The 26581-nt window shown below is 43.6% G+C and overlaps 1 protein-coding gene across 12 annotated transcripts in view; it reads left to right on the forward strand.

The window, feature by feature from the left end:
- AKAP13 (A-kinase anchoring protein 13) overlaps positions 1-22244 on the forward strand; it is a 423120-nt gene extending 400876 nt beyond the window's left edge. For all 12 annotated transcript variants that reach the window (XM_040342370.1, XM_040342380.1, XM_040342375.1 and 9 more), the window contains 11 exons: positions 2362-2438; positions 7224-7405; positions 7502-7584; positions 9667-9855; positions 11234-11389; positions 12262-12332; positions 13844-13882; positions 15289-15339; positions 15422-15829; positions 18971-19280; positions 21771-22244. In XM_040342370.1, the coding sequence (XP_040198304.1) occupies positions 2362-2438; positions 7224-7405; positions 7502-7584; positions 9667-9855; positions 11234-11389; positions 12262-12332; positions 13844-13882; positions 15289-15339; positions 15422-15829; positions 18971-19280; positions 21771-21817 (1613 nt within the window). In that variant the 3' untranslated portion in view covers positions 21818-22244. The remainder of the gene's footprint in view (positions 1-2361; positions 2439-7223; positions 7406-7501; positions 7585-9666; positions 9856-11233; positions 11390-12261; positions 12333-13843; positions 13883-15288; positions 15340-15421; positions 15830-18970; positions 19281-21770) is intronic.
- The last annotated feature ends 4337 nt before the right edge of the window (positions 22245-26581 follow it).

Raw genomic sequence — 26581 nt, forward strand, 5'->3', positions numbered from 1 at the left:
GTCAATCAATTAGGAATGCCCACCGCCTGCATCGTACCCGGAAATGGCGGTGGGACCGAATAATGGAAACGATACGTACGGAGGTATTTTTTAAATAAAACAAGCCGATTCTAACTGTAATTTAATTGCTAAATGCGATGTCAACATTTTATTTTTAGGGGAACCACCGCTTTAAGCTTTGCCAGTAAAACCTGGAAGCTGATTGGTTTCTATGCAGAGCTGCACCAGATTTTGAACTCTCCAGTTTAAGTAAATCAACCCCACAAAGTACTGAATCAATTGGACAAATATAATCTTTTTAAAGGTACAGTGCAGAAGTGGTGGCCTCCATGCTTGCGGAATACTACCTTTGTTTAAAGCTGAACTTCTGGAAACTTGAATATTCTGTCTTGCAGTGGAGCTGTACCTGTACTGTAAGGATTAGCTGGTCATTTGTGTCTAGGGGGCATAGAAAAGATCCTCTACTTGCCTACTTCCTGTGCTGCTAGCCTGGCCCCCACAGTGTATTCACCCTCATGCTTCACCGGTCTATGGTCCTGATTTCATTAAAGCGGGAGTTCACCCCAATTTTTTTTTCTAACATTAGATTGATGCTCATTTTGTCAAGGGGAATCGGGTAGTTTTTTTAAATCGAAGCAGTACTTACCGTTTTAGAGAGCGATCTTCTCCGCCGCTTCCGGGTATGGTCTTCGGGACTGGGCGTTCCTATTTGATTGACAGGCTTCCGACGGTCGCATACATCGCGTCACGAGTAGCCGAAAGAAGCCGAACGTCGGTGCGGCTCTATACGGCGCCTGCACACCGATGTTCGGCTACTTTCGGAAAATCGTGACGCGATGTATGCGACCGTCGGAAGTCTGTCGGAAGACTGTCAATCAAATAGGAACGCCCAGTCCCGAAGACCATACCCGGAAGCGGCGGAGAAGATCGCTCTCTAAAACGGTAAGTACTGCTTCGATTTTAAAAAAAACTACCCGATTCCCCTTGACAAAATGAGCCTCAATATAATGTTAAAAATTAACTTTTCGGGTGAACCTCCACTTTAAGACTGTTGCATGGTAAATTTCCCTGCACTGGACATGATGCCGAGGGTCAGTCCACCATTAGAGCACAGGGGGAGCACTACCTGCTGGGGGAATGGAGGATCAGGTAAGTAAGTGCTTTTACACTCCTAGACTAAACAAGAAGTGAACCTTTGGAGTGTAAGCACAGCCCCGCTGCAGGGGAGAATGTTCAGTTTTCACCAGGGGCGGACTGACAACTCATGGGGCCCCCGGGTAATAGAAGATTATGGGGCCCCCGGGCTTATAGATGGCCACCACGCCAGGAGGCAGTGCAGAGGCAGGGCAGCTAAAATCTCGGGATTTTCACATGAAAAGCATGTCGGTTTTGGACATTTAAGGGACAGATGTAAAAAACACATAGATTTTTACATACTGTTCCTGGTTTTACTGAGCCTGACAACCCTGATGGGGCCCCCTAGTGGCATGGGGCCCTCGGACAATGCCGAGTGACTCAATGGTCAGTCGGCCCCTGGTTTTCACAGAGTTGGGCTGTGGAGGCCAGCTCAGGCTCTCAGCGGCTCGCAAGGTGCCGGTCTAGGCATGTGGGCAGGTCCTGGCTTTATTGTTGTAATCTTGCTTAAGCCTGCACCGATGATGTCAGCCGACAGCAGGCTTCAGCCATACTTCTCCTTTAAATAACATGTCCTCAGTGGCAGCTCGTGTATGAGCGTTTACCTTTAAATCAGTTGTAGCATGGTAAACATAACTTTACAATGGGATCTCAGTCTATTGCAGGAACGCTGTATTTTATACAGTGACATTAATGTAAGTCAGTTGTGATTTAGTCATCCTCGCCCACAAGCTTATATCCTGCCAAGAACAACCAGTTCCCCCAGTCTCCACCCTTTTGGAGGAGCAATTTGTTTTTCCTTGATCCATCAACACCAACTTTACAAGACTTGGTAACCTGGCTGTCTCTACTAGGAAATGTCTCCATCAGCATAGCCAGGAAGCTAAAGGAGGAAAAAAAAAAAAGAATTTGTAATTCAAAGTTATATTTTTTGCAGTGCAGGAACCACATTGCCTGTGAGTAATCATCATTTCCAACTGAATCGTTAAATTGAAAGCCATTGCCGTGCATCTCAGCTAGGTTTTCATGTTTCTGTAAGTGGGAACATATTCCTAATGTAGAACCTAATACACCCGATCCTGTCCATAAAAAAAACAGCTGACTGAGGCACTGATGAGGGGCTAGCATGAGATTAATCTTGGCAGATGACTGTAGTGTAGAAACAGGCAGGACTATGGTCATGTGTAAAATTCTTACAATAACAAAAGTATTTTCTCTGATCTACAGAGGTGCTGGCTGTGCTGCTGACTGATGTGTTAGTTTTCCTCCAGGAAAAGGACCAGAAATATGTCTTTGCATCACTGGTGAGACCCCTTTACATCCCTGAAATGTGCTTATGACAAATAGATGATGAACTAGTTGGCTTATTTGTTAATATTTGCCAAAAGAATTAACAATAAAGAATATCACCCATTAAAGCGGGAGTTCACCCATTAATCTATTTTTTTCAAACAATCCCCTTAGATGAATGCTCGTTTTGTCTAGGGGAATCGGCTAGTTGTTTTAAAATATGATCCGTACTTACCGTTTTCGAGATGCATCTTCTCCGTCGCTTCCGGGTATGGGTCTTCGGGAGCGGGCGTTCCTTCTTGATTGACAGTCTTCCGAGAGGCTTCCGACGGTCGCATCCATCGCGTCACTAGTAGCCGAAAGAAGCCGAACGTCGGTGCGGCTCTATACTGCGCCTGCGCACCGACGTTCGGCTTCTTTCGGAAAATCGTGACGCGATGGATGCGACCGTCGGAAGACTGTCAATCAAAATAGGAACGCCCAGTCCCGCAGCCCATACCCGGAAGCGACGGAGAGGATGCATCTCGTAAACCGTAAGTACAGCTCATATTTTAAAACAAATAGCCGATTCCCCTAGACAAAACGAGCATCCATCTAAGGGGAAAAAGTATATTGTACGGGTGAACCTCCGCTTTAAGGATGAATCTTTTACATTTCAAAACTGTATAAAATTGTTCTTTATTGTGTTATTGTAAGGCCAGTCTTGCATGTTTAGATTTCTCTAGTTTAGTCAAATGAGGGAAGTCACTCTATTTTCTCACCCAAGGTTAAAGGTGGGCATAGATGAATCGAAATTTGGTGAGTTCAGCAGTAACCAGCCAAATTTTGATCCCTCTACTGGAAGGCTGGTTGTACTGAAGTCGATCTATCCGCCAGCAGTGATCATTGCTGGTGGGAAAGGCTCCCTCCCGGCAGAGTACAATGGCCCAGATTCAGGTAGCCTTGCGCTTTTTTTTACGTAGGCGCAGGGCACCGTTTTTGCCCTGCGACCCCGCAAATTTTCTGCGCTACCCGCGATTCACGGAGCAGTAGCTCCGTAAATTGCGTGGGCGCTCCGGCAAAATGCCCGGCGTAGGCGCGCGCAATTTAAATGATCCCGTAGGGGGCGGGAATCATTTAAATTAGGCGCGTTCCTGCGCTTGAGCGTAGGGCGCATGCTCCGTCTGGAAACTTTCCCGACGTGCATTGCGGTAAATGACGTCGCAAGAACGTTATTTGCTTCAAAGTGAACGTGAATGGCGTCCAGCGCCATTCACGATTCACTTGCGCAAACTACGTAAATTTCAAATTTCGCGACGCGGGAACGACGGGTATACTTTAGCATTGGCTGCCCCTGCTATTAGAAGGGGCAGCCTTACGCAAAAACCGACGTACGCAAACGACGTAAACTGCGTACGCAGGGCTCGCGTAGGGTAGTGAATCGGCGTTGGTATGCAATTTGCATACTATACGCTGACCACTACCGGAACGCCACCTAGCGGCCTGCGTAAGAATGCAGCCTAAGATATGAGGGCATAAGAGCCTTATGCCATGCATATCTTAGGCTGCAGTCGACGTAACGAGCTCTCTGAATCAGGAGAAGTCGTTACGCCTGCACAAGTAAGCAATTGCTCTCTGAATCTGGGCCAATATTTCCACTGGACGGGAAGAAATCCCCCCCCCCCCCCCCATCAACACTATTGATAGGGGAATCGAGCAATTTTCTTTCCTTCCACCAGATGAAGGAAAGAAAATTGTATAATGTATGGGCCTGCCTTATACAATGTATGGAGAAATCTCCCCTACCAGCTATTGTACCTGCGGCTGTCTGAATACCTGAACAATGACTGCATTTGATTGGATTCGGCCACTGTTTGGTCGCCAATTTCCACCCAGCTGCTTCCCTTTTTTCAGTCTGATTTTGACAAGCTGGATGTTGCCCACGGGGCCATGCACAGTTTAAATTCCAGCTGATTCAGCAGGAATCAGGCAAAATATAAGCCGTCTACGGACAGCATCACATCTAGTTTTTCCCATTAATTGAATTGTTGCAGCTGTAACAAGGAATGGCATCAGTGGACTTGTTATTTCACACAAAATTCAGATTTGCTAGTATTCCCCCAATGCATTGCAAGATGTTTAGAAACTACATGAGGGGCAACTGTTCATCTCAAAAGAGCAGTGTGGGATGATCAACAAAATAAACATGCATACTCACCAGTGTGGAGGATCGGATGCTGCACCTATTTCCTGCTAGTACTACACTGAGAAGTGAGAGATCAAAAGACCGCTGATTGCTCAGTTCTCAGGTCCGCTTTGAGCAGAGAGCTGTGACTGTCAGTCATCGGCTTTCTGTTCTGTTCCTCCAGCACTCACTGTAGCGCTAGGCTGTGGAGGGGCAATAGTGGCTGGCTCAGACACTCTTAGCGGCGCATTGAGAGGCTGAGTCATGAAATCAATGGGCAGCGCCGCCATGCCACCGGCAAAACGCTGCTGTAGCGGCACAATGTGTGCGGTTTTAACACTTTCTTGGCCGCTAGCGGGGGTTAAAAGTGCCCCGCTAGCGGCCGAAATGCGCCACAAATTCAACGGTTTTACCGCCTACGCTATGGTTGGCACAGTGTGAAAGGGCTCATAGTTAAAAGGAAGTTTTTATTTATTTTTTTCGTTTTTTACATTTTTAGAAAAAATCAGCTGACCACAGCTTAGGATGAAAAGGTGTTTTTAATAAAATTCAATTACTTTTGTAGCTCTAGTACAGGGGTCTCCAAACTGCGGCCCGAGGGCCAGATGTGGCCCTTTGCTAGCCTTTATCCGGCCCTTGGGCACTATCCCTCTCACTGATATGAGGTACTATTCCTTCCACTGACACCAACAAGGAGGCACTATTTCTTCCACTGATACCAATGATGGGACACTATTCCTCCTACTGATAGGGGCCCTACTCCTCCTCCTCCTGACCACCAACCCTGAGGCCATATTTATTCTCACTGATGCTCGGCCCAGGACATTTTCTGCCCCCGCTGGCCACAGTCTGGCCCTTCTAAAGTCTGAAAGACAATAAACTGGCCCTTCGTTTGAAAAGTTTGGAGACCCCTGCTCTAGTACATGGTATAGAATTTTTTTTTTCTTTGTTGCAAAAGTAGAGTTTTGCTTAAACCAGATTTGTTTAATGGAGGACCTAAACAAGAAGTGGGATACAATTTTAATACAAGTAGCCCTTGAGCATGCTGAGCTCTACCCATGTCAATTTCCTGGCATGTGGAGAGCAGCTAATTTGCAGCCCTGTGTCTGCTACTCTTCAGGTTTTGAACTTTTGTACCCACTCCATCAGCTGCCATCCACTCCCAGCTGTCATTTTTCATTACAAGCTAGAAAATGAAAGTTAATCTTGTATACGATTGCTTTAGGCATCAGTCTTATTAGCAGGGCCTCCTGACCACCTTACTGATTGTGACAGCCCAATGTTAAACAGATGGGGCTTTAAACAAGCATGGCTAAATCTGCATGGCCTAGTGCCAACACATAATTTTGTGATCAAAACAAAACTTGCTTGATAACATTTACATGCCAATGAGGTTATTTATACAACAGAACTTTTATATATCAAAAGATGGATCCAAGGAAAACTTGACAGCAGGCTCCATACACGTTAAATTTAAACAAATTGCTTTTTAACAATAAGCACCCATAAGGGCTCCATGACACCCCTGTTGTGGTTTGCAGAATGCAGATGTACTGTATGTCCTGTCGATGGGTTATGCGGAAAACCAATCTGTCTATTATACCATGGTTAAAAAGTAGGCAATAAAAGCACTTGGAATAGTGATGGGAAAATGATAATTCTGTAATCATGTATGAGGGTGTGTGTGTGTCTGTATAATTATATATATATATATATATATATATATATATATATATATATATATATATATATATATATATATATATATATATATATATATATATATATATATATAATTTCTCCTAGATTTGACTAGGCAAGTTTAGCTCTTGTGGCTCTCCTGTAATCAGCACAGCAGTATGTGATTCATTTAGGCTGCAAGCCTCTTCCCCTGTTTTCTGAATTTTTCCAGAACATAGTGGGTGGGAGAGTAAAAAAAAAAAAAAGACTGAATATTTATGTAGCTCCAATCAATCCCTGGGGACGTGTGCACAGATGGTGGTTGGGAAGTGCATAAATAGTCTGGAGTGTCAGAGAAAAGGGTTCTCCAGGAGGATCCAGCCTGCTCATCGAACTGTGCTCTGCTGGGTGGCCTATCTTCTTACAAGTCCGTTGAGGGCCAAAGAGGGGTGCCACTAGGGATCTTATCTGGGTATTTACAAAGAAGTCTGCCTGCTGGAGTTTGGGGGGGGGGGGGGTATCCAAGCTTATCTGGAAACTGTACAGAGGAATCTGCCTTCATGAGTTTGAAGGGGGGGGTAGCCTATCACTGGGAACACTGAGTACAGACCAGAGAGAGAAAAGGATCCTTGTGACTTAGTGCAGCTAACCCCTGCCACACTCGGTTAATGCTTGCCTGGCCTGGGACATTGTTAATTGTGTACCAGTGCTGTCCACTTCATATCCCAATACTTGGAGGATTTGCTGCTAATGGTATAGTGTCTTTGTATTCTTTTTTTAGGGTTCTAGAATACCCCACAGTACCCTATTCCCCATTCAAGTTGATGTGCAATAAAAGATTTAAAAAGGCAACCCCAAAGCGCTACAAATATATATATATACACACAGATAATTCAGTATGTGTGTATATGAATTTTAATGTTTTCACTAATTTCATTTTAATTGTGTTATTAAGGAACAAAAATCTACGGTGATTTCCTTGAAGAAGCTGATAGTAAGGAAAGTGGCACATGATGAAAAGGGACTGTTCCTGATCAGCATGGGAGGGAAGGACCCAGAAATGGTGGAGGTTCTCACCAATACCAAAGAAGAGCGGGACAGCTGGATTGACACTATCCAGGAAACGATGACTACAATGTATGTAGAAGAAGTATTTATTGTCCCTGCTGCTCCTCTAAGAGCTAATTCCTTCCGTCGTAATATTCCTCTGATATATGTTGTGTAATATTCTAGGGACAAAGATGAGGATGAAGGTGTTCCATCTGAGTCAGAGGAAGAAAAAAAGAACTGGGATACCAAAGCCAGAGAACTGAGAGGTACAGAAAATCTGCTTTCCACAATTTCTCATCATATTTTATGCTGCCATTTAGCTAAAAAAAAAGAACACAATTTACATTAAAAGAGAAGCCCACAAGGGCATTTTGATAAGAATGTGTCAGTCCTATCCCACTATTTACTTACACTGAGCGTAAAGTGACATTACATGCAGGGCTCAAGTCCTGCGGGAACGCGTGGGAACGGAGTTCCTGCACTTTTTTCACAGCAGGAACGCAGTTCCCTTTGCAGGACTAGAGCAACCGAGCCACCCGAGCCGATCCTTCACTTAGCGACGATGCCCAGCTCGAGTCACTGTCAGGGGCAGGCGAACTTTAGTAACCCTTTATGTTATTGGCCGCTTCCTGTATATGGATTCATCGGGTAGTGTGCAGGTATTCTGTTACATCCTCGATGCAGCAATGTCTCCTGAGAGCTTTTGTCATTGTTCACAGGAGACATTGCGGAGGTCTGCCGCGAGTTATCACAGGATTTAGAAAGAACCTAAACTTATTTCTATAAAAAAACATGCGGGTTAGTAATTATGCATATGAGCGTATCATTTTTTTTTGGAATTTCCAGCCACACATAAAGGCTGGGGAAGGTTTTGGACTTCCCTATTTGCGGTCTTTGTGTGTGTGCGCAGAGATATCCGGGTACCAGACGCATACTCAGATGTTTTGCCGGTCTCTCTCTGGATCCTAGCCCTGCTGCATAACTGCTCAGGGGTTGATATTCCAAACAGTGAGATGTGATGGTGCCCTAAAGGGAATAAACACAATTCTGGGAGTGTGACAAATTATCTTCTTGTAGGAGATTTTTTTTTTACCGGCAAAGGACCTGAACATATCTCTTGATCTTGCCAATGAACATCATTTAAAAAAAACAAAAAACAATTTTATTCAAAAAACAAAATATTACTGCCATCTCAATATTGCAAAAGAGCACCTTGATGTTCCATAGCGTTGTGGTGCAGTGTTCTGTGAATTGAATGAAACCAGGGCATTTTATCTCAGAGAATGGGTGGAGGACTAGAGGAGGGCTGGAGTCGGCTGCCATATTTAACTGAATGCTAAGACCAGGGAGGGGATGCTGTGACTGCACAGAGAGGCACAATATCTGGAGGAGTTCTGTCCTCTCTGCTGCCAACTGCTGAGACAAGGTGGGGACAGAAACGAGAGTGTGCCTCGGCTGGAGGAGATGTGCGAGGGCCACATGAAATGGCCTGGTGGGGCCACATTCGGCAAGCGGGCTTTGTGGTTTAACTACTTTACCGTTGAGGGTGTTCAACCTAAAGGCACTTATAATGGTTACTATATGGGGGACTTCACATACATATTCCCACCTGGACTGCAATGTGTTTAAAAAGCGAATGAGAGCACCAGTTTGTGTTTTTGTCTTTTATTGTTGAAGATCTGAACATGTTTTAGGAGTCATTAAAGCGGGGGTTCACCCGAAAAAAATGTTTTAACATTAGATTGAGGCTAATTGTGGGAAGCACAATCGGGTGTTTTTTTTTTTTAAATCAATGCAGTACATACCGTTTTAGAGATAGATGTTCTCCGCGGCTTCCGGGTATGATCTGCGGGACTGGGCGTTCCTATTTCATTGACAGGCTTCCGACCGTCGCATACAGCGCGTCACGAGTTGCCGAAAGAAGCCGACCGTCGGTGCGGCTCTATACGACGCCTGCGCACCGACGTTCGGCTACTTTCAGCAACTCGTGACGCGCTGTATGCGACGGTCGGAAGGCTGTCAATCAAATAGGAACGCCCAGTCCCGCAGATCATACCCGGAAGCCGCGGAGAACATCTATCTCTAAAACGGTATGTACTGCATTGATTTAAAAAAAAACACCCGATTGTGCTTCATACAATTAGCCTCAATCTAATGTTAAAAATTCGTTTTTTGGGTGAACCCCCGCTTTAACACAGAATCACAAACTTTTTTCCTTCAAAGATAATGTGGACCACCTGACTTACATTTGACCTAGGTATTTCATACCCATAAACACATTTAGGAATACAAAACCAAACTAAAAGCAATGACACGGGTCCTCATTGTAATGCATATTTCATTTGCAGGGCAACTGTATCAAAAAGATGAACAAATATTAACCTTACTTGAAGAGAAAGAGAAGCTTTTTCAGGCACTGACACTTTGCAATGGTCAAGAAGAGAATTCCCCAGCAGTGCTGGGCAGAACGCTCTTCAGAGCAAACACAGAAGAGGCTCCCCGAGGAGAGCCACTAATAAAAAGTGCAATCAAAGAAGGTAAGAATTTCTTAAACTTGACAAACTGTTGGAAAGCAATCTTTATGTGAAAACGTTTCTTCCCAAAGGTGTATGTAATGGGAACTGTGTGTACATAGAACTTGGGTTTGTGTTGAGGCTATCCAAACTTTTTTCACATCTAGTTATACTTTATGTGGGGACAGCAGCTACCAGCCCACCCCAAACCCCTGCCAACACCCCCTCCCCCCCTCACCACCACCATCACCGCCACCACACGCCTGCTTCCCCCAGGGTTCATTGAGCCTCCTTGGGGAGTTTTTCCTTCACTTCAATAGAAAGTTACCCTGCAAATTATGAGAATCCTTTGTGGACCACCAGGTTACCAGAACTAGTGTCCCTATTGGAAGATTTCCCCTCTTACTTTTCTGGGGACAACCCAACATTTTTGAACTTTTCTTTCATTTTTAGTGTAAACGGGACAAATAGGGAGAATATCCCTAACAGGGGTAGAGATAGCAATCCCTCTCAACTGTGCAAAACTAAAGAATAACGTTTTTTGCCTTTAATGCACTCTCTGCATTAATGGAAAAACTGCCCCAGAACCTTTCTATGTCTCCCTGTCCCCAAACACTTACTTTACAGTCCCTTGTCAATGCAGCCAGGTTCCAGGCAATCTGTGCTGTTTCCCCAATCTACCAGGCTGTAGAGGAGGGTACTAAGGGCAGTGGAGTGATAGGGCCCCTTTCACATGGGTGGCACCAATTGAGTCCGCCTGTCAGTTTTTTAGGTGGATCCCATTGGACCATCCATTGCACCTGCCGACATCCGATCCTATCTGCTAAAAACAGACAGATTGGGGAGCAGGGTGGCGGTAGCAGCTTGGTAACCAGCTGTAGAAAAGAGAGGAAATTTTCAAGAAGAAACATCATATAATGTAATTGTGGTCCGAATCTTTAAATAGAAAATAAAATAAGGGTTAATATTGCATTACAATTAAGGGCCAAGTTGCAGCTAAAACCATTTGCCTCTACCCAGGCCTCCATGGGATTGGGCAATATTTATCTCCTCTCCAGTTGGGGAGGTTTACCCTGAACATTGCATAGAGCTCTGGTGTATCTGCAGCTCTTTGAACCTGCAGATGGTAATCAGTATTTTACTTGCATAGGTGCTGGGGCTAAAAATGATACCCCCTATATATCTTTCTTTTCCACGTGAGGCATACAAAGTTTATTTTTAGAGCAGAGTTATCCACTAATCTCAGCATATTTTAAGCTCCTATAGACCCTGGTTTCATCCAAATGATTTCATATCCTTTAAAATAATGGAAATACATTTTTTCTTTTCATGAAATGGAATATGACTCATTTAGTGGATTGTTTAGGTTTTCTCCATTGACCAAGTGTTTTCTGTATTGCAGTGGAGACACTTGAAGTTCTGGTGAACCAGTATTTATGGAGCAGCCTAGTGGCGCAGGAGTCTGGCGAGATCGAAAATGGGGTTGGTCCTGTTTCTCTTCCCCGAAGAGCAGAAACATTTGGAGGGTTTGACAGCCATCAACTCAGTGCTTCTAAATGTAAGTGTCTTAACTTGTTTCCTATTTCATTGTAGATGCAGTACAGCCTTTTCTGTTCTAATAACTAGCCCTTGTTGTTTAGCTTTAATTGTAAAAATTGTAAGAGAAATATAGGGTAACCTAAAACAGCAAAAATTGATACACACCTAGATGGACGCAACATCTGCCCCCGCCACTTCTAAGACCGTTATGGCCCGTACACACGATCCGAATATCGTACGACGGATCGTACGACTTTTTTCGCTTAATAGTCGCAAGTAAAATGAAATAGGTTATTAAAGTCACGAAAATTCTCGTACGACCAAAAAAAAATAATCGGAAGTGATGTCATGTGTTGTAATGTATTTGTATTGTATTTTCGGACGACAACTGTACTGACTAAGCGAAAATCGTACGATCTGACATCGTACGAGGAAAATTTTCGTGCATGTCCGATCGAATAATATCGGATGAACTGTCGTGATCGGCTCTCGAAAGTAGTGTACACACGATCCGAAAATCGTACGATCCTTCATCGGACAATCGTTTTTGTCCGATATTCGGATCGTGTGTACGGGCCATTAGTCTCGACTCCCTGCTCTGCCCCTCCAGCGCTTACTGGAGTACCGGGCTGTGCAAGGTACGGGAGCGGCTGGCTCAGTTTACCAGCGGCTCGTTGAGAGGCTGAGCCAGCTGCCAGTCAGGATCTTCCCGGAGCCGGCGCCCACTGAGTGAGGTCAGCCGACAGCAGGCTTTAGCCTCAAAGCTCTTTGGCTGTGCTTCTCCTTTAAACGACATAAATGATATATTGTTTAGAAACGCCTCAAAATTGCCAACAAGAACTGCAATAAATGATATATACTTGATGATTCGTCTTGTTTTTTCACTTAAAGGTGGAGAAAAAGATGAAGTGGAAGATGCACAGGATCTCCGAAGAACTGAATCTGACAGTGTTCTCAAAAAGGTACCGTTTGCATTGACATTGACAGATGGCTGTGGTCCTGTGCAGTTATCTTCATCATAGATTTCAAACTGCTCTGTCTGCTGGGGAGAAGTTTGTGAAGTACATACAAGTGCTTTACCAAAATATATCTACCAGTTGTCTTATATTCATAAAAGCGAGAAAGGCTTGTGCAGACAATTGACAGCTCCTTTCTATAAAAGAAAACTGCACAGGGATCATATCAGGTTGAGAGACCATTAACTAAAAAATATCTCCTGCGCTGTGCGGAGGGCCTAGATAAAAATGTACTTCCATAAGGTGCTTAATGGAATGGAATTCATTGATTTACAGCTATTTACCAATCTACCCCCTTGATGTCAGAAGGTGAAAGTAACCTTAGCTCCTGAATACAATTTAGCAACTTTGGCATGTGTTGATAAAACTGCACATATCAACTACTGTATATACTCGAGTATAAGCCGCGTTTTTCAGCACATTTTTTTTGTGCTGAAAATGCCCCCCTCGGCTTATGCCTGATCTCCCAGACATTGGGGACCTGGTACCAGCTGGCCGTAGATCCCCTGGACCCCAAACGTAGCACACATGTAGCCCCACACAAGTGTGCAAAGTTTGTTGTCCGGGGGACCTACGGCCGGGGAGCACCGATTTTTCCAAGCCAAGCACCTCTTCCATAGACTCCCATGTTAAATGGTAATTTCTCCAGTGACTTTGGGGACCCGGTAACGGTCGGTAGTTCCCGTGGACCCCAAACTTGGCACACATGTAGCCTCACTCTTCCTCTACAAGTGTGCAAAGTTTGTTGTCCGGGGGACCTACGGCCGGGGAGCACCGATTTTTCCAAGCCGGGCACCCCTTCCATAGACTCCCATGTTAAACGTCAGTCGAGTCATGGGCACAGTGAGGCATGGACACCCTAGTCTTATACTCGAGTCAATACGTTTGAGGCATGCAGATGGACACCCTAGGCTTATACTCGAGTCAATAAGTTTTCCCGTTTTTTTGTGGTAAAATTAGGTGCCTCGGCTTATATTCGGGTCGACTTATACTCGAGTATATACGGTAAATGGTAATTGTATCCAGGTGAAATAATACTTGATTTGTTCAGGGAAAATTGTGCCTTCATTTATTAGTGAAAATATTAATGGCTATCCTTACTTTTTATTATAAAAAAAACTGGCCCAAAATAATCACAAAATTGTAAAAAGAAAAAAAAAAGTAGCTGTAGATTTTTTGACCCACCACCCAAAAATCCACAAAAATAAATTCATAGTAGTGCCAAGAGACAATATGCTGGATTTTATTTTTTTGTCCTACCTAAACGGACACTATAGTGTCTTTGATCCTGCCCTTGGACGTGAACACTAAACTAAATAAAATTGCTATTGGCGTATCCTGTTTAAGCTTCTAAAACTTGAAATTGAAAAATCAGAGAGAATGCTATTGTTAATGTGATTTTTTTTTTAATGAGTTGGCAATTTGTAGTATAACCGTGTTTGTTCTCACATCTGCAGGGAGTAAGCCCCAGTGTTGTGGTGAAGCGAAATGGCATGGTAAGATATATTTTTTACTAGTTTCCTAGATATCCACTTCAGCTCAGGAAGATTTTACCCCTTTATGACCAGGCTCTTTTTTGCTATTGGGCACTGTGCTACTTTAACTGGCGATTGCGCGGTCACTGTACTCAAAAAAAAAAAAAAAAAAAAAAAAAATGTGTATAATTTTTTTTACACACAAATAGAGCTTTTATTTTGCTGGTATTTAATCACCACTGTGTTTTTTTTTTTTTGCAATATAATTGAAAATACTGAAAATGTAAAAAAAAAAAAAAAAACATATGCATTAAATATATATATTTTTTTAATCTAATTTCTTTATACATTGTGGCCATTATGTATTCTGCTACATGTTTTTGATTTAAAGAAAAAAAAATCCACTAAGTGAATAATGATTGGCTTGCGTGAAAGTTATAGTGTCTACAAACTATGGTGTGTATATATACTGGATTTCTTATTTATTTTACACTACGAATAGTGGTAATCAACGACTTATAATAGGACTGCCATAGTGCAGTGGGCAGTCTGGCACTAGTTGACCCTGGGGGAACTGACTAACTGCCACTGACCTCACCAGTGACATTAATACATTGATCAGTGCTAAAAATATACACTACCATTGTACTAATGACACTGGCAGGGAAGAGGTTAACATCTGGGACGATCAAGGGGCTAAATATTTGCCTAACTATGTGTAATGTGTGTAAAGTGTGCTACTATTTATTTACTATGGCTGTTTCTCTTCCCTGCTTTGCAGGGATGAGAAACTGACAGATCATTCCCTGTGCACAGAGCTCTGTGTTGAATGTCAACATAGAGCTTTCGGCTGTGAAGGTAAACAGCTGATCAGCAGCGGCCAGGACTTGCTGACAGGCTCCCACTGTATACAATCACAGCAGGAGCCAGCCAGGGGAAGTGCATGCGCGCTCCCTAAACCTGGAAGTAGGCTGCAATGTACGTCACTTTACCTACAGCGGCCAGCTGTCCACAGTAGAATTCGGGCGTTAAGTGGTTATCCGGAATTCTATTGTGTGTAGTGTAAACGTGTGTGTATAAATAATATGATCATAGGCGTGCGCACAGGGTGTGCCAGGTGTGCCCAGGCACACCCTAATCACACTGTGCAGCACAAATTCCCCCTACTGCGCTGGCTCCCCTCCTGCTTCCCCTCGCAGCGCATCCAGCTTCCCTACTCTCCTCTCCCTCTGGCTGTTGCTGCAGGGATGTTTTAGGATGAGTGCGGGAAGGGGCAGGTAAATATGTAACTTACCGACCCCTTCCCTTTCAACGTGAACAATCGGTAGTATGTGTTGAGTTTTGGGGTGCACACCCTAATGCAATAGGCTGTGCACGCCTATGAATATTATTGTATTCATAACTGACTTCTATTTCTTTCACTGCAGCAAGTTCTCCTGTCTGTCAGCAACCTTCATAAATGCCTGAAGTCTTTGCAGGTCAGTTGTTGAAGATTATAGTCATGTTAAATACATTGCCTGCTGTATGATCTGTGTCCTAATAGGTTTTATTCTACCACAGGCTGTGGTCGTACAGCAAGACACCTACATTGAGGATCAGAAAATGATGCTGAGCAAGGATGCCCTCAACCGGAAATCAAGACAGAGTTCCTTAAGTGATCAGGAGAAGCAGCGCAGTCTAGAAAAACTGCGTCAGGAGATCTCCAACTTGGAAAAGCAGCAAGCGCAGCACAAGGAAGAGAAGCTAAGAAATGAATGGCAATGGGAGTCCCGAGAAAAAAAGTTTGCAGAGTGGAAAGAATGGTCTTCAAGGATGGACGAAGACCTAAAGAAGAGTGTGCAGGATATGGAACAGAAGAAGAATCGGCTGGAGATCATGAAAGCCTTTGGCCAATGTGATATAGAGAGCCTAGAAGAAGACTTGCGTCAAGGGACGATTCAAGAACAGCGGAACAAAGACCCTAAACAGGTATAGTTTATGGTTATAGTGGTTTTTTCGATTTGAAAAGATCCTTTCCACCCATTTTTTTAATCAAATGGCCTTTGATGAAAATATAGAAGGTGCAATACAACAATTACCATATTTAGCATTAATCAATCATACAAGAATAAATCGAAAACCCATGTTGTATTTATTCAGGAATCAGAACTTGCAGTGGAATAAAGCCTACAATACTGTCAATAACATAAACTTTTTGTAAACCGATAGGAATAGCAATCATATCAATATACAAGCAATTGACAGATCTAGATCAGCTGAGGCAGACAGAACCTGAAAAATCCAACCGTTGGGCAAATATACACAGAAGCTCTCTGGAGCTAGGGCCTAAAATTCCAACACAGGTCACCTCATCATATAGGTATCCGCCATATGGCCTACCCAAAGTCCCATGTTTTCAGTAGTCTGTAAAGAGTTGGCGTTTTTTTTTTTTTTTATTTAAAGAGTTTCTCCTCTGGTATGTATTTTTCTCTGTAATGCGAATGCGGTTTACTTGTTCGATCCATTTTCTACAGGAGGGAGAGTTAGGTTGGGGCCAGAACTTTGCTGCTTTCCACCCATTTTAATGACTATAGTGTGTGCATGTGGTCTGGTTTTTGTCCCATCATGAAATATAACCCCCCCCCCCCCTTGGTTTCCCCTATTGTAGAACAAATTAAATGGTTCAATTTGTTATATAAATCAGGTGCTGTCTGTTATGGGCAGAGGTTAAAATTTCTCCACTCGTATGCATAGAAAAGAATAATTATTAAAAGCTGACCATTGGGAGTTTCTTGTTTTTTACTGTATTTGGTCTTTCCCCACATGACTTCCATTTCTCTGTAAATACAGTCAAATAGAAGTCATTTTGCCTATACTGGCCAAGCAGTTTACCAAGGCACCAAACTGGTCTGGAGAGCAGCAAACAAACCACCCACAACCCCCCTCCACCCATCAAAATCCCCTGTCGATTGGTCGGTCGGCAATACATCACCCAACCCCCCCCCCCCCCTGTCGCTTGCTCGTAAGCCCACCAGCCCCGCACTTACCCCATCTAAGTCGCAGGCAGCTTCCCACTGCGTCTCCTTCTCGGCAGCTAATACGGTCGATTCGCCTCTCGGCCAGTCGGGTCTCAGAACCTCCTTCCTTTATTGGTTAGGTAGAGAATCGGGAAGACAATAGTGAATATTGTTAGTGTTATGCGCCCCAAGCCCACCCTTTTTTTAAGCCACTTGGAGCCTCAGGCTCTAATCATATGCTTGACAAGGAAAAAAAAACCCTATTGAAAACCATGCATCCGGTGCCCTGCATGTAGATAATGGAGCGGCCGCCACTGTTGGAGAGATTGTTTTCCTGGCAGGTTTATCGGGTCATAAATGTTCATCAAATTATAAACTTAGCTCTTGTTTCCATCATCTATGCATAAAGCAAAGCTTTTACATCTAAGAAGCCCATTCCCTAGAACCTACATTTTCCATAGATGGATGTTTGGAGGACCATATTGGACCACAGCTATGTAGAAAAAGCTCTCACTAAAATGTTTTGCTGGTTGCTTCTCGTTGTCCAGTATCTGGACGGTGGTTCAATGCCTGAAAGGTCCCAATTACCAATCAATTGATTGTCCACAGTATTGCAGTTCCAAAGTCAAGGAAAGAGGAATTTGTGCAGATAAGACTTCATCTCATCTGTTACAGATAAATGTGGTCTGTGTATCACACATAACAAAGGGCCTTTCAAAATTACCTAGGGAATAAAGCCTTTTCAAAATTCACCTGGTTCAGGGACCAGCTGAGATTCGATCCATCTATGGGCAGGCTGATTGTACCCAAGTACAACCTGCCTGTTATATGTTTTACATGCATTGATGTGTTCTGCCAGCCGGGAAGGCTCCTCAAGCTCCCCCCGCCAGCAGAAACAAAAGGTGGAAGGAAAGAGGATTGCATCATCTATGAGCTGAGTAAAGGGGTTGTAAAGGTAAAAAAAAATTTTCCTAAATAGCTTCCTTTCCCTTAGTGCAGACCTCCTTCACTTACGTCATCCTTCGATTTTGCTTTTAAATGTCCTTATTTCTTCTGAGAAATCCTCACTTCCTGTTCTTCTGTCTGTAACTCCACACAGTAATGTGAGGCTTTCTCCCCGGTGTGGAGTGTCGTGCTCGCCCCCTCCCTTGGACTACAGGAGAGTCAGGACGCTCTCTACGTTGCAGATAGAGAAAGGCGCTGTGTGTTAGTGGGCGTCCTGACTCTCATGTAGTCCAAGGGAGGGGACGAGCACGACACTCCACACCAGGGAGAAAGCCTCACATTCATAGGTGTGCGCAGCCTATTGCATTAGGGTGTGCACCCCAAAGATCAAACATATTTGCATGTGTATATACAGTATACTGATGGTGTTTGCAGAGCCGTGGACGGTGTCAGTAGGGCAGTGGATGGTGTCAGCAGAGCGGTGGACAGTGTCAGTAGTTTTTATTTTTTTATTTGTTATTTTATTTATTTTTGGTGAAATATCAGGGGTCTATTTCTGTGCGTTACTGCACGTTTAACGCAGTATATTCCAGTGCGTTACTGCATGTTTAATGCAGCATATTTCTGTGCATTAGTGCACGTTTAACGCAGTATATTCCAGTGCGTTACTGCACGTTTAACGCAGTATATTCCAGTGCGTTACTGCGTGTTTAATGCAGTATTTTTCTGTGCGTTAGTGCACGTTTGACACAGTATATTTCAGTGCAATCTGCACCACACAGGGTGATTAGGGTGTGCCTAGGCACACCTGGCACACCCTGTGCGCACGCCTATGCTCACATTACTGTGTGGAGTTACAGACAGAAGAACAGGAAGTGAGGATTTCTCAGAAGAAATAAGGACATTTAAAAGCAAAATGGAAGGATGAGGTAAGTGAAGGAGGACTGCACTAAGGTAAAGGAAGCTATTTAGGAAAAACATGTTTTACCTTTACAACCCCTTTAAGTATTGTCCTTTATGCAGTGATATATCAATACTTCTTAAAAATCTTGATTTAATGTTGAAAGCTGTAGACAGATTATAGTAAGCATGTAGTGCATTTATAGACCATAAACAGAATAGCAATGCTTGTGGAATAACACCTTGTGATGTGGATTATTTCCAATAGGTATCATTTCAACATGACAAGTTAAATAGGGTGCCCTCACTCCCTGTTGCCATGGACTCATTAAAATGGTGTGACTCTAACTCGACCAAACAGGAACAGTTGCAATCGGAGGCATCTACGTCGCCTAAAAAGGACAGTTTACTACGGACTGACAGTAAGCAAAAAGGAAAAGGCCACTTCAACTTACTTGGGAGCCAGTCTAACAAATCGGCAGAGGGCCATTCCTCCAATCGCCTCTTTAACCTGTCAAAACCAAAGGAAAAAAAGGACAAGAAGAAGAAGAGCAAAGGAGCCGGCCCTGTAACCTCAGGTAACCGAAAGTAAAACGATTGTTATTTTACTGGGTCAGTAAAGTTATAATATAACACTAATTGCCAGCACCACTTTGCTTCATTGATAGACCTATTGCTTTACAATGCTGAACAAGACTGTATCTGAGAGGATACAGTGTCTGTTCAGATAAGTTTCCACCTAAATGTTGATTTTTTTTTTTTTATTTTGTTAAGCGAGGTGGTGCTTTCAGGGCCAACTGCAGCTTAAATTTCAGCCGGAATGTGCAAAAATTCAAACAGCCAATGGGGGCGCAATGGTGGCTGGTGGTACAGTAAAACCTTGGTTTGCAAGCATAATTACTGTATTTATTGGCGTATAACACTCACTTTTTTACCTGAAAATAGAGGGTAAACTGTGCCTGCGTGTTATACGCAGGGGGCTGTGGAACGTTTTTTTCCTGAAACTTCCCCCTTAAAGTTAGGGTGCGTGTTATACGCCTGTGCGTGTTATACGCCGATAAATAAGGTAGTTCCAGAAACATGCTTGTAATCCAAAGCACTTGTATATCAAAGCATTTTTTTTTACAGGGTATAAAAGAGAGGAGAGGGACCTCTAAGTGTAGCAATAAGTTGTTTACCTTCATTAAAGCGGGGGTTCACCCAAAAATAAATATACAGGTACAGATCGGCAGATTTTTTACATTACACAGGGACACGTGTTATTATGGTACAGGGGATAAGACCATTTAATAGCAGATAGAAGAGCAGCAGGAGCGGGGGCGGGCACTGGTACGGGCGTGGAGGGGGGAGGAGGACAGAGGAGATACAGAGAGCAGGGCTGCGGATGACAGAATCGCGCAAACTGACCACGGGTGTCGCATTGGAATAAATTCCAATTTGTCCTTTAGCCAAACTGCCTAAGGACAGATCAAATTTTTTTAAATAAAAAAAATAAGAAAAAAAACGCTAAAGTTAGCCCAATTTCTTTTGTATAATTGTGAAAGATGATGTTACACCGAGTAAATTGATACCTAACATGTCATGCTTTAAAATTGCGCATGCTCGTGGAATAATGACAAACTTCGGTACTTAAAAATCTCCATAGGAGACGCTTTAAATTATTTTACAGGTTACTTGTTTAGAGTTAGAGGAGATCTAGTGAACACTGTTTACATATGTGGACGTGACTTGTGTGCGTTCACTTCTGCATGCGAGCTTGGGAGGACAGGGAGCTTTAAACAAAAAATCTTATTTATTTAAAAAAAAAAATTTTTTTTGATGACTTTCATTCCTATTACAAGGAATGTAAATATCTCCTGTATTGGAAATAGCAGGGCCTCTTTAATGTGAGATCTGGGGTCAAAAAGACCTCAGATCTCACATTTGCACTTCAAAGCAATAAAAAAAAAGAAATGTAGTTTTACATAAAAAAAAAAAATGGACCCTTTTAAGGCCGGAGGGCGGCAGTGAGATGAAGTGAACCTTGTGGGCAGCCTTCTTAGAATAGTTGAAGCTGTTATAGCTGCAAAGGGTGGGCCAACTCAATATTGAACCCTATGGACTAAGACTGGGATGCTATTAAAGTTCATGGCCCGGATTCACAAAGCACTTACGCCGACGTATCTCGAGATACGCCGCGTAAGTGTAAGTATGTGCCGTCGTATCTATGCGCCGTGCCCACAAAACTAGATACGCCTGAAAATAGGCTTCCTACGACCGACGTAACTTGCCTACGCCGTCGTATCGTGGGCGCATATTTACGATGGGCGCATTTGCCGCTCCAATTGATTTTCTATGCACATATACAAACGAGGGAGATACGCCGATTCACGAACGTACTTGCGCCCGGCGCATAATATACGCAGTTTGCGTAAGTCGTACGTCCGGCGTAAAGTTATTCCCCATATATGAGGCGCAACTCATGCTATGGTATGGATCAGGGAACACAGCCGTCGTATTTTACGTCGTTTACGTAGTACGTGAATAGGGCTGGGTGTAGGTTCCGTTCACGTCGTAGGCAGTGATCCGTCGAATCTTAGGGAGTAGTTCCGACGTGATTCTGAGCATGCGCACTGGGATGCGTCCACGAGGCGGCGCATGCGCCGTTCGTTTTAAGTACTTGTATGGCACTCGGCCCATCATTTGCATGGGGTCACGCCTCATTAGCATGGCTCACGCCCACTTCCACCTACGCCGGCTTACGCCGAGGGAACCCAGCACAGTTTGGGAGGCAGGTGCTTTCTGAATTCAGTGCTTGCCTCTCTGCGCTACGTCGGCGTAGCGTATATTATATTCGCTACGCCGACATAAATATGCACCAATGTATGTGAATCCGGGCCCATGTGCGTGTAAAGGCAGGCGTCCCAATACTTTTGGTAATATAGTGCATGTGAGTGTCAGAATAGGTTTCGGAGTCAAGTGATTCAAGGAGCAAATGAGATAAGTGATGCATAGTCCTAGGTATGCCTATGGCCAGCATTGGGAGATGAGGACTCGTTTGTTGATGATCTTCTTTTTCTTTGTTTTAGATTGCCACCATATAGAAGGAACGGAGGAGGAAGAAATCTTCTGTTAGAGGACTTATTGTTTATTCTCATTCTGCACTGGGAAGCCACAATAGACAATATATGTTACAAGAGAAAAACTCCCCCCCCGATCACGTTCCCCAGGTTTGCTTGTACTGATCGCTGCCAGTGTCCTCCATGCAGACGTCTACTCTATGGATCTTCCATATTCCACGGGGTCTTCGCTGCATACAGTGACCCCAGAAGACACGCATTCTTAATACATCCGAATGCAAACAATGAATGTGTCTGGGGCCTGCAAGATCACTGCTGGTACTTTTTATTTTAGGAACTACTTCCACTTCTGGGATCATACCACATCAAACACCTACGGGATGGTATCATCATTGCTGCTCATCATCTATGTTATAGTTGCTCTTTCCTTGTTACTGTGTTCACCTGATTTCTGGATCTCCTGATTAAAAAAAACATGGTTCATTTGCTGTCCTGCGTTTACACCGGATAAAGAATTGATGAAGTTCTCCTCTTTGCATATTTTCCTATGGCAGAGCCTGAAGTGGCAGTTTTGCTGTTTGCCAGCAGAGGGCATCGTAGACATTCTTTTCACATTTCGTTCGCTCTCCTTTAGAAGATCCTGTTATGTGGGAATTTACTTTCATGTCAGCTGTCAGACCTTGTAGAAGAAAAGCGCTATTTTTTGTCCCCCCCCCCCCCCCCCCCTCGATTCGGATTAGCATTAACATTTTACTGGCTTTCTTTGTGTGCTGTTACAGATGTTAATTGCTGGAGCTGCAGTCCCACGTGTATAGCCATTTCGGTGTCGACTGCAGTACTTTTCTTGCATCATGTACAAATTGATTAGTATGGTGAAATCTGTTGCCATGAATTAAAGGGGGGGGTGTATTTTCACATTGAGAAACCAGTAAAGCCAAATATAAGTCGTTTAGACAACCTGTGTACAATGGCAATCGTTTGTCCTCAGCGTATTTAGGACAATCCTAGTGGTTCTCACACCTGGTTCTTTTTATGTTTACCAATTCTGCTGAAGAACACCGCGGTCCACCGCCGCTCAGGGCTCGTCCATGCACCGCACCGGATCATTGCAGACAGAACAATGGCTTTCCACATGCACAGTTCACACCATAATGTTGTGTACTTATTAAAATGCAATCTGTCTGCATTTCAACGGAAAGTATGTAAATGAAAAAATGAAAGAAAAGATATAAAAACCTTAAAATTCTGACCCTTCCAGGGATCTGAAGCATCACAACAAATGACATAAAAATGCACGACAACGCCCATAAAAACGCAACATAACGCTATGCAATGCATATGCAAATGCACATCAGCATACATGCATTTTTGGGGCATTGTGGTGAGTTTTTTTGTGCAGTATGATGTGAAAGGACCCTCAGCCTTCCCTCATGCAGGCTGTCACCACCATACAATAGTGTCTCCTAGTATTGTGTTATGGGGGTATCTGACTCGTCTCTGGGGACCTTTAAACTTGAAGGCAATGTTGAGTGTATTAACCAATCAAAATGTACATTTGTGGTCAGTTGAGACTTTTCTGGTTGGCTGGTCGTTGGTTACGGCACTTCCTACATCACTTTTTGCCTTACTAGTTGTTTTCACTTCATATTGTATGAGATCTTTTGCATGGGGGCATTTTGAAATGTAGCATTTTACTATTAGAACACCAAAGAGAAATTTAAACGATCAGGGCTTCTTTTTTAAAGAATATTTGGGATTGCATGAAATAGATATTTTTAACTAAAAAAGACATGAAAGAATAGGTGCGGACAACAGTGCACTTTTTGTTTTTGCCCCTTTGCCCTGACCTAAACCACCCCCCCCCTCCCCCTTCCACAGATGCATGCTTGCTGAGATTCGGCAGCTGTGGCCTCCGGTGATTGTTTACATCCAGTCCCACAAGTCTCACTCTTCTGGCCATGCCTCCATCCTGCAGCTCTATAGACACAACTGGGGCTGTGTTCCAAGGCTGGAGAAGTTTGGAAATACAACCCTATAGAAGGCTATGGGGCTAGAGGCATAACTAGAATCTTTAGGGCCCCAGTGCAAGAAACCAGGCTATGGGGCTAGAGGCATAACTAGAATCTTTAGAGCCCCAGTGCAAGAAACCATGTACCCGACATCCGAGGCCCTTTCCTCTGGTCCCAGGTCCATTTCCCTTCAAGCCTTTTTCCCTTCCCACTGATCCAAAGGCCCTTTAACCCTGTTGTAGGACCCTTCGCTTTTCTGCGATTTTGGTTCAATTTGAGTGCCATGAACTGCATTGTTAAATCACAAAAGTTGCAAGGAAGTCGCAAGTCCTTGGGGTTGCAGCAGTGTGAACCTAGCTAATGTTCTGCAGCTGCCCCTCTTCTGCCATCTTGGGACCCTCCACAGTGGCGGAACATCAGGGCCTGGTTGCAAGTGCGACCGTGCAAGTTTTGCCACTGTAAGGGGCTGAAATGCACAGATGCAGCCAGGATTTAAACGACTACCAGAAGCCTCGGCTGTCCGATCATAAAGGGTGAGATAGTTTAGGTCAGGGCAAAAAGGATAAGTGTACTTTGGCCAAAACTGCCTAAAGACGGATCGAAATTTGGCTGATTTAGCAGGAACCAGTCAATTTTTTGATCCATCTATGCCACAAAAGTTTTCCAACAGGTCCCGTTTCACAGAATTCAATTGTTAGCTTGACTTCTGTCAAGCAGGAATAGCCATAGATTCTATGGCTATTCCTGCTTAACAGAAGTCAAGCTAACAATTGAATTCTGTGAAACGGGACCTGTTAGAAAACTTTTGTTAATCAGCAGCTTGCAGCCAGTTGGCTGCAGCTGCTGATCAGTGTATTTTCACAGTGGAGCAATGCCCGCTGTCAGAATACAATGGCACAACAGGGAGTGTGGATGGGGGAATCTGTTTGTTTATTTTTTTTAATCGGCCCACTGGCTGATTAAAAAAAAAAAAAGTAGAGTATGGCAATCCTAAAGGCACACTTGTCCTTTAAGACAAAAAATGAAGGTCGTTTTTGGCAAGTGTGCAGAGTTGTCATGAATAAGACCATTTATGACCTTGTGGTGTTATATAGATCATTATAAGACAATCCCATGCATGGTCTTTATATTGCAGGGTCTGGTCGGGTCTCGTATGGAGTATGTTGGTATAGCTGTATGCAGTAGGAGGGTGTCGTTGATTGTTCCCCTGCAAACATCAGGCTTATGATTATTTAGTACAGCTTTACATATAATAAGTCGAATTGCAGAATATGCCTGGAAAGGGGTGTAGTAAATGTATACCAGTCTGCGTCATGTACATAAAGATCCAATTTTATTAAAGTTCCTTAAAATACAGACTGGATGAATTAGGAGGGTGTAGTTGTCTGATTGTTCCCCTGTAGACATCAGGCTGGTTGAGTCTTTGGTATCAGTTTAAATAGAATGCATACATTTGGTTTTGTAGTATTAGGGGATGGGGAGATATTTTTACATGACAAATGATGAATGCAGCTTTCAAGGTGTCCTTCAACACTTCATGGCAGTATGTTACCACTATGCACTTTATGAATGTCCTCCAAAAATGACAATCACCTTGTCTAGCGATCTGTTGCAAGTTAGGAGACCGTTAAATTAAAGCTGGTCAGGTTGACACCACAGTGTGATGGAATGAATGAATGAAAGGAGGACCCATCACTTTATTGGTCTCGTGTACAAAGTGGGAAGTCCTTGTTGCCATTTGGACCCAATCAGATTCTCCCATAGTGCTGTAGAAATAGGAAAAGGAGAACCTGCTGCAAGAGGACTTCTCTTTCTTCAGACACTAGAGCATGATGTGTCTAAATCTACAGTTGACCATTGTATACTACAGTGGGCCTGATTTATCAAACTGTCTGAAGATAGCGCTGATCTTGTTAAGTCTTGAGTACTTTTACTAACAATGCAAATGGAAACTGGGTAACATTACAGCAGCAAGTTATCAAAAACAGGTGCTCTGTTTCCGCAGAGCCTTGGCTATGGGACCTGGCTTTGGTGCCATTGTCCCGGCCTTTGGTGTGGAGTTGTTGGTGCTCTTCAGCGCCCTGTAAATTTTAAGTGGTAAAGCAGAAAAGCCATATACCTAAAAGTGTGGGGTTGAAGAAAAGGAATCTGCTGGGTCCTGATAGGAGAAACATGAGATTCAGGTGAAGTGGAATTAAAGGAATTGGTGGAGAGCATCCATCAGGATGGAGGATTACATTGTAGAGTGGCCCATGTCCCCCACAGCATCACAACCCAAGTGACACCATCCTGCCATCCTCCTCCTATCCTGCACACCATGTGCTAAGTACAGGAAATAGAGGCATAGATTTATTGGGTGAGTTTAGTAAATTACTCGTGCAGAATATCTTCTGAGGTTTCGGGAGTGTTAAGGCGGCCATAGACCGATCGAGATTTCAAACCATGTATGAGCAAGCCGATTGAGACTTCAGTACAACTAGCCTGTCGGGATTTTTCAGTTTGATCACTGGCGGAGGCTATAGCTGCCGGCAGGGGAAACCTCCCGCTGTCAGGCTACAATAGCTCCACGGGAAGGATTCCCTCATCAACACGGACTGTGTTGATGGGGGGAATCAAGCAATGTTTTTTCCTTCAACCCATGATTGAAGAAAAGAAAATTGCTTAACATATGGCCTGCCTTAGCCTGATACCAGCTATCCCAGACCACTAATGCTTTGTTTCTTATGTAGTGTGTTGTATATAATTGGAATCTCCCCTTCACATTGTCTGTGCTAGGAATTATTATATATTTTGTCCACTTTCACACAAGTG

This window comes from Rana temporaria, chromosome 3, assembly GCF_905171775.1.
Source record: "Rana temporaria chromosome 3, aRanTem1.1, whole genome shotgun sequence".
Taxonomy (NCBI): domain Eukaryota; kingdom Metazoa; phylum Chordata; class Amphibia; order Anura; family Ranidae; genus Rana; species Rana temporaria.